Below are 9,079 nucleotides of genomic sequence, written 5' to 3' on the forward strand. Positions count from 1 at the left end.
TCTTTCCCTCTCCCTGGTTTGTGGCTCAACCACGGCTCCTTATTTCTAACCTCGGTGTTGTGTTCTATGGTTTCTGTGCTGTTCTTGGTCCCTGTCTTGTCTTGTGCTTCTCCTGCTAGTCCCTGATCCTGCCTACGCCCACCCAGCATTTTTTCAGGTCACCCAGTCCCATCTTGGATGGGTTCTTCTCTGTCTCGTCCTCCCATGTCTGCTCTTGTCCTGTTCGTCCCTCCACCCGTCTGCCCAGTTTTTTTCTGTGCTGTCTGCTGTCCACTGGGGGAAAATGTCATTTCCATGCAGCGAGCGTATAGCATATAGCTGTGTTTACCTGGAACCAAGGTTTATGCTGAACACTCCCTTTCTCCCTGCTCTAGAGAGGATGGTTGTTTTATCATTTCTACCAGTTGGGGTGGATTACTGTAAGACGGAGTTTCACAACCTAGTCCTCAGGGGCCCCCAGACAGTCCAAATTTTTACTACCTCCGAGCTCCCAACACACTTGAATCAAACGATCAAGAACAATGAATATTTCATGCAGTTTTGGGACCTGAAAATGAGTAAAAATGTGGACTGTTGAGGGGTCCCCGAGGACAGGGCTGAGAAACGCTGCGGTATAAAGTAACCGCATACTTCAAACTATCTATGGAAGTGATGTCGCTTTAGCAATACGATATCATACGAGTGCTGGTGATCAGTTTCAGTGCACCTACTGTGTAGGATCCCCCAGGCAAACCTTTTCATTTATTCTAATCCCACCCACTGTCCACAATTGGCTGCCATAATATGATGCCGCAGGGTCAGACAGCAGGACTAATTATGCAGTTAGACATGCTTTGCACCACAACACACTTTAAATTAATATGTGTATTAGTCTGCTTCTGCAAATAGTAGATGTCATAACCATGTAACATTTACTGTGGAATGCATGTGTTTCATTAGCTTGTAACCGTGAGGATTGTGTAAACCGTTGGCTTCCCTGTCTGTGCCGCTGCTAGTATCAAACCAATAGTGGCTGTTAATAAAGATGGAGCCTTCCATTTTAGAAGAGCTGTCATCTCCTTTATTAAAATGACTCTCGAACTCACCACAATACGTTTCTTTGCATTCAGTACCTGGGTCTGCTGCATCAAACACATTCTGTGCCCTTTGGGATTGTGGCGTCAGTGGTGCCCCTAACTGTACTCGAAATACACACACTGTGTATCCTATCTGCAGGGCTGCATTAAGTAGGAAGGGGGGCCCTGGGCTAGTGAAATTCTTGGGGCCCTGGCTACACAGAATATTTTTGGAGTGTTCTACATATTAACATCAAGGTTTCAGAGTCAGTCAGAGTGAAATAAATGACTGCTACAGAGTTTTAACTTTGAAACGAATGGCTGAAATCTAAAGCAGGGAAAAAATATATATGTACTATCTGAAATTATGAAGGACATGTATGCTTTGTCAACACTTATATCTTTAATTAGCAATTGCTGCACAGACCACAAGTGGCCCTGAGCTGCTAAACCATTATAAAGCCTATAACAAATTATGTATGTTTTTCATTAAGCATGTATTTTGGAAGTGAAATGAGGATGAGACAAAGGTGAAAAATACCATATTTATAGTATACTACATAACACAAGTATATTATTTGGTGTTCTTAAACCGCTTTAATCACAATTTTCCTACTTAATTGTTGTTATAACCTTTTTAATCACCATTTAAGCTGCTGAGACACAAACGGATATGACTGTACTGTATGGTAAGCGCTGCGGACAGTAGCCTGAGCGCGAGATGAATGAATGGGCACCTCGCGAGGAAACGCTCGCGCTTTTTTTTTTTTTTTTGCTGGAAGAGCTACAGCTTTTTTAAAAGTACTAGTACATCAATAATACTGATGATCGACTAAAAATGGAGTTGAGTTATTGAAGTCGCTAATTGTATTAGGCAAGTTTCAAGGTCAAATTTAAATTAAAAGACCAATGTGCATAAAACCACGAATTTCACCGTATATTTACTTTAAAGGGGTACAGTAGAATTTGACCTTTTTTTTGGAAATCTGAGAAATGGCCTACCAAACTTGGGACATTGAAAATGGTACAGTAAAAGTTTACCAATTTTTTTCTGGAAATAGCACAGGACCTTGCCTTTCAGAAAGCATAAGACTTGATTATGCATTATGGGACCGATAAGTAATAATTTCATAGTATTTTAGTACATCCTATACTTCATACATATGACTAATCCTGAACCATTTCCCTGTGCGCGATCGGTTTAAGTCTATTATTTTCCTAAGTGCGATCTGATATCGTAATTTTATGTCTTTACGTGCACCATACATCTTAAGCGCGGATGATTTGACCATGTATTGGCGAAGCGCGGACTGCTTGACCGAAATGACCAGTCGCAGTTGCCAAGTCCTCATATTAAGAGCGACTTTGCGCTTGCAGCAGGACAATGGCAAACCCGGGGTATTCTACACATCGCGATAAGCACAAGCGGGCTAATTCACACACATAAAAAAGTGTTGTCTTTTGGTTTCTGCTGCCCCCTTTCGACTTTATTCTTTAACTATTTAGAATTTAAATGTCGAAATATGTATGCATTGGGCTGTAACCGAAATATTACTTTATTCTCGAAATCCATTCGCCTACATTTTTATAAATACATATGTGTATGCATATATATTTCACTAATACTAATATGAATCAATGTAAAACTTTCTATGCTTTAACCGCAAATTACACGAATGTCATTGAAAGATTACGGTTTGACTCGTAATCCGCGCATCACTGGTATACTGTATGTACCATGAATGAGAAATCTGCGGGCGCCCCTGTGTGGCGTGACATAGAACGAGCTAGGTGGTGGCGTCGTTCTAAATATGCTCTATTGATCACGCTGACGTGTTTGATTTCGGTTTGTCTGGAACTCGCTTAAAGTGCGCGGCCGCTTCAAGAGAACACACACACACACACACACACACACACACACACACACACACACACACACACACAGCCAAACCGGATTACACCTAGGGACAGGCAAAAAAAAACCCATGGACCCCTCCTATATAGCCCACTTGTCTTGACCATTATTTTAGCGTGCAGTCTAGATTAATAATATTAACAAAGAGAATTTAATAAACACAATTGCCTGTCTTGTCCTTACACCTCTGCCTATGGGAAATCTTGATAATTCTTATTAAACATTTTCAGGGCGTGATTAACATGCTCACAGATGTTGGATGTAGTAATTACGAGTGCAATGGTGAAATGGTGTTGTGATATAGAAACAGTCTGGCTTTTTTGTCACAGTCAAGTCAGTTTCGAAGTGAGTACATGGAGCCACACAATATTCACATACATCACAATATAAAATATCATTAAACCAGGATGATTGCTGAAGGTTGTGAGGTTGAATCCCATAGGTGAGAAATCTTAGTGGTATTATAAGGAAGTGGAAGCAATTGGGAACAATTGCAACTCAGCCACGAAGTGGTAGACCACGTGAAATGAAAGGGCAGGGACAACACATGCTGAGGCGCACAGTGTGCAGAAGTCACCTATATATATATATATATATATATATATATATATATATGGACAGACAGACACAACAGTTTCAACAACACTCCTGTCACAAACAGCACTGATTACAGCAAAGCACAGCTAATAAAAATAAAATACTTCCCGATGCAAAAAACAATAAATAATCAATTAAACATAAATGAAGAATGTGTACCTGGCACACTTGGTGATGACTCCCACCACCTTCCACAGCATGCATGGTCTCCTGCTTCCTGCCACCTGTGTTTGGCTCATCGACCTGTGACTGAGAAAATATATCTGCCTCTCGATATGTATACATTAGCTAAATACCACCTATAAATCATACTTTGCCATACAAAGTTAGAAATCAATATTAAATATTAAATCAATAATAAATGCATTTAAATATTTCATCTTTGAGTTTTACAATGAAAAAAATCCATCATCGTTGCCTGTATTATTGTTGTGTTAGTGGTACACTTCATCCAGCTATCCAGCCAACACCAATAAATAAGAACCTCTACAACACTTTTATGATAATAATTTATAACAAATATAAGCTGGCTTTTAACACTCAGCAAATACACAGTATGTTTCAGCTTTTAATTGTTTCACTCACATACACATGTTAATTGCTTCACCACACAATATTAATCTCAGGAAAGCTACGATTAAATTAGCCAATGATAGGCAAACAGGGCAGGCTGTGTTTTTATATTACTGTACGTTAGTGTCATTTATAGTCTTTTCACAGTATTCTCCTGGCTGTACACTGGTCCGCAGTCCATTACTATCCACTTCCTGCTTTCATCTGTAGCCCAACTCCTTCTTGAAAACTTGGAATTTGTATCTGATGCCGCATTCCTGCTGACACTCATCAGGCACACCTGGAAAACTACTCCAAGAAAATGGAGAAGAGTTAGAAATGAAGTCAGCCCCCCCGCGCACCACGTCGAATCCATGGCTGGTTTTAAACACCTATCCCAAGTTCAGTGACAATAAATTGATTTGATTTGAGATTGATTAATGGTGTTAGAACCTACCTTTGTTCAAGGACAAAAAAAAAACAAATAGAATTCAATCATTTACTTTTAAAATCCAGAATGCTGGATTTCCGTTGAACAAGTTTGCTATTTCATGGCAATGTACGTATTTAATACAGTGACTGTCTCAATTTTAAAAACAGAATAACAGCTCAGTTACTGTTGGACATACTTTCTGGCAAGATCAACAGGAACCTGAACACCGACTGACAGTGTGGAAGATGGCTAGAGATGTTAAGGAGATGAGCAAGAAGATGCAGCTGAGAAATGAGAGAAACAGACAGAAACTCACCGGTCTTGCAGTCTGTAAACACTCCGGTCAAACCCTGGGAAGAAAGTATCACAGTCGAAGTCGGCCATGATGTCGGTGAGGTAGATCAGGTCACACCAGGGATGCGCCAGCGCTTTCTGTGCCAGATGAAGATCAGATGCACATCTGCTGAGTGCAAAGCGCACCTATTTAGGCACTATAGGTATAAATCCCGGATAGGGTTAGCAAGGTCATGAACAGGAGGCATCACTCACCATATGCATTGTCTAGCGTTTAAGGTAAATTTTTTGGACTATGTTTCAGTGTAAAGGTTTAAACTATGCAACAGACCTTGCAATTAATGCTGCAGTTTTCAATTAGCCGCAATAAATGCGTCATCTACAGTGTGATTTTTGTTGCATCAATGTCACCATAATGTCGATGTACTGGAAGAATGTTTACTTAAATAGATGACGTAGAGCTGCAGACGAATGTTCACCTTGTAAATCTCAACCCCACCTAAGATCCAGATGGTCTCTACCACCTGATTAAGAGGCGGGATGGTGGCCAGGACGACTGCGCTCTCAAAGTCGCTACAGAGGTGGTGTGCGTGCTTGGGTAAGGTGCTGAGCAGAATGAAATCATGGGTAGGTTTAGAAGCAAATCTAGGATTTTTATGACATGACAAGAGGGCAGTATTAATGATTCATTCACTAGGGTCTATAGGTTATAGTTCTAGATTATTTTCTTCAGTTAAAAGATACCTAGACCCATACATGCAATCAGCAAGGACAATTCAGCGTGTATCCATTCGTCCACTATCTGCCACTTCCATGGGCCAGGTCATGGGGGCAGCAGTCTAAGCAGGGATGCCCAGACCTCCCTCTTACTAGCCACCTCCTCTAGCTCCACCAGGGGGATACGAAGTGTTCCCAGGCCAGCCGTGAGATATAATCTCCTCAGCATGCTATGGGTCTGCCCCGTGGTCTCCTCCCAGTAGGATGTGTCTGAACCACCTCCCCAGGGAGCCATGCAGGAGGCATCCTAGATAGATGCCCGAACCACCTCAGCTGGCTCCTTTCAATGTGGAGGAGCAGAGGCTCTACTTTGAGCTTCTCCCGAAAGTCGGGGTTAATAGTTTAATGCTTTATTTGCTTATTTAATATTCCAGATTGTTTTTTTTTTCCAACTCTAATCCTGCACACACATACTCAATCCTTCCACTGCAGACCAAAGAGACAGTAACAGGATTTTACCTGATTGTTTTGCTCAGAACCACATTGACAGCGTTATCAATGGGGTGCAGGTTCTCAGGGGTGGAGAACCAGCAGATTCTCCCCCACACCAGCAGGTTCTTCTTACCTGCAGAAGAGGAATTCTCCTCAAACATCAATCAAAATTCTAACTGGTTATCCTAGTCAGGGTTACCTCTAGCCTATTCCAGGCAACAAAGGATAAAAGGCAAGCGTATACTCCAGGGAGAATGTTACCACAAGGCACATACACACACTTATACACTATGGCAAAGTGAGTGGCTCAATAGGCTGCACCTCTGTCCTCGCCCATTTTTTTTTGTCTGTGGCTCATTGGGCACCATTAGGTGATGTGACCTTCAAGCGTCCTATCACCTGCATGGAGAGCAAGGTGGGGCAAGTCATAGAGAAACAATAAAGTATCTGTACTCTATTCTACCTCCATACACAGAGGGCCTGTAGGTGTGAGCCAATGTGCAGCCCCTATTTTCATCAAAATAATTTCACTATTAACTTAGTATTGGGCTGCAGGGTCTGCTTTGAATTCTGTGTATAATTGGCTTCAAACTAGCAAAGGTCTAAAGGATCATAAGTGCTTCAAACTCCTGTAGAAACACCAACCAAGGTGAGGTGTGTTATCACTTATCTCTGCTGCAAATGACCCTTTGGATCACATCCCATCAATGCCATTATATGGTTCTGCATGTGACAGATTTCCTCAAAGCCCCTGACAGACTCAACAAGAAAGCACATTAGACGGACGTAACAGTGATCAGTTTTCTATAGTAGCATCAAAGCAGTAAAGAACTACAGGGAACAAGCCTGCTGGTAAACTGGCTGCCTCACCCCAAAGTCACACAAACCTCATTCAACTCCAGTATTATTATTAGGTGTTGAAAGATCTGAAATTTGGATTTAATTAATTGTCTTCTGTTGAGCCATCTGTAAGGACATCCATCATTAGTTGGAAAATCATCCGCACATTTGTCTAGTAAAACTCCTGACAATCCATGCAACTCATTGAAACACCTCTGAAATACAAACATCTGGATGCTGGCAATTTTGTGCAGGGTTACGGTGATAGTTTTGGAATCTGCTGAGCTGTATACAGACATTCCGAAAAGACAAAAATATGCCTAGGGATAACTGAGGCGGGTAAGTTACCTGGCCTGGAAACACTAGAGATTTTGTCCAGTAAGTACTGGAACTCCATCCTGTATATACGTGCAGGGAAAAAAAAACACTGGTAAAAATGTGTTCTGTTTGCTTGGTTTAAGGTTTGAAATTCAGGGGTTTTTACAACAGATATAAAACGACAACTGTTAAACTGTTTGGTTTAATACAAGGTGCAGTAACAAGGTGGATACGTGATATTAAAACTGATTCTGTCGCAATCCTGCAGGCTTTCTGGCTCTGTTAGCGTTCAATGGATCCGCCTTTGGACTTTTACACAAGAATATAATAATTAATTGTACAAGGGAGCGAAATTAAAACCATATGTCTCATCTCGTAGCCATATACGTTTTACACCCTGTTTGACTTTGCATATTTTCTGTTTTTACTGATTAACTATACGGTAAAAAATGTTGATATGTTGTTGTCAATTTGTTAACTTTAATCCAAGATTCATTGCTTTCTGTGATTTGGTGGTTACAGTGGTTACTGTAACAAAGGCGAACATATTTTAAAGATCAATCTATCAACCGTTTATATTTTACATTCTTATTGCTGGACTCACGACAGGCTATTAAATCTTCTTCCCTCCATTTGTAAGCCGATTTATCTCTTGAACATATCGGTACAGAAAATGACTCACGGTAAGGTCCATGGAAGCCGCCCGTTTTTGCCGATCCCCATGTTTTTGCACGCAGCGGCGATAAGCCTTATCGGTCTCCCTTGAACTTTCTCCTGACTGGCAAACATGTTGCCCGATCGTCAGCTCCCAGCCGAGATTTGCAATGTCTGTCCTCTTCTACTGCTCATGCTGCTTTATACTCCCAGAGATGAAACGCCCTTTGGATAAACTGGGGGCGTATTGCATAACATTGCCAAGAACGTCGCACGCAAAAATGTCGTCTGTGGACCCTATATTCAAAATGATATGATACAAAATAACCACGATGAACCGGTCTCTGTACCGTTAATAAAATAAAAAATATGACTTTTCATAACAGACATCAAACCCACACTCGGGTTGACAGCTAAGGGAGCATCATAAAATTCTGTATAATCTAATGTAACATAGATGCTTTCTTTTGCTAGTTTTAACTTTATAAATATCGTAAATGTATATAGTTAAGACATAACATATGTGATTAAATATTTCTGTAACGGTATGGATGTATAACAATTACATTACCAAGAATCATTAATGCGGCTGCTTTGAGTTTACTAGAAAACAGAATTATCCAATGTCGCTGTTATGTACCACATCATATTCAAGTGGCCATACTGTATTCCACTCCAATTCTTCAGCCTGAATTATAAAAACCTGGATTATAATGTATGAGGTTGAAAAGGAGTGTACAACAAAGTGGAGGTAATTGATAGTTATGTTACTTTATGGATTCTAAAGGGAAAATGTAAGTATACACAATATAAGTGGAGCTTGCAGAAAATGTTGGGGTGGGGGCCTTTCTTTCGGGCAGCATGGTGATGCTATCCAGTCCTTTCACCTCACACCTCTGTAGACCGGGTTAGTCTCTACCCTGGCTGTGTGTCTCTGGTTTCCTCCGGGTTCTCCACCCCTGCTGAAAAACATGACCAGGTACAGATGCAGCCACTTGAATTTTCCCCTGTTTCCATGACGGGGCCTTGGCTGGTCCCTGGCTGGCCCCTGCTGGGTCCTGGGTGGGACCTTGACTATAATGAGATCCCCCACGATGATGTAACGAACAAGGGGGCCGGCATGATCCGCCCCTTACCTCTCTGTGTGTAAAGTACTTGCAACGATTTATTCATCCACCAGGGAGAGCAGTGATTATGAAAGCTGAAGTGACT

The 9,079-nt window shown here is 41.3% G+C and overlaps 1 protein-coding gene across 3 annotated transcripts; it reads right to left on the reverse strand.

Annotated features, from left to right (window-relative positions):
• Nucleotides 1-4,044: 4,044 nt before the first annotated feature.
• Nucleotides 4,045-8,229, reverse strand: zgc:153031. Of its 3 annotated transcripts, none has more exons than XM_049009091.1 (6): nt 7,896-8,221; nt 7,244-7,293; nt 6,083-6,188; nt 5,326-5,452; nt 4,869-4,984; nt 4,045-4,428 (listed from the first exon to the last, which is right to left on the reverse strand). In XM_049009091.1, exons 1-6 carry the CDS (start codon nt 8,000-8,002, stop codon nt 4,341-4,343), a joined length of 594 nt encoding a protein of 197 aa, XP_048865048.1. In that variant the 5' UTR covers nt 8,003-8,221; the 3' UTR covers nt 4,045-4,340. The 3 variants fall into 3 exon arrangements, 2 of the variants coding, with proteins under 2 accessions (XP_048865048.1, XP_048865049.1); XR_007397085.1 differs by having other exon boundaries at nt 4,396-4,428; nt 4,869-5,043; nt 7,896-8,229; XM_049009092.1 differs by lacking the exon at nt 5,326-5,452 and having other exon boundaries at nt 4,869-5,012; nt 7,896-8,225.
• Nucleotides 8,230-9,079: the final 850 nt, after the last annotated feature.

This window comes from Brienomyrus brachyistius, chromosome 3 (assembly GCF_023856365.1).
Source record: "Brienomyrus brachyistius isolate T26 chromosome 3, BBRACH_0.4, whole genome shotgun sequence".
NCBI lineage: Eukaryota > Metazoa > Chordata > Actinopteri > Osteoglossiformes > Mormyridae > Brienomyrus > Brienomyrus brachyistius.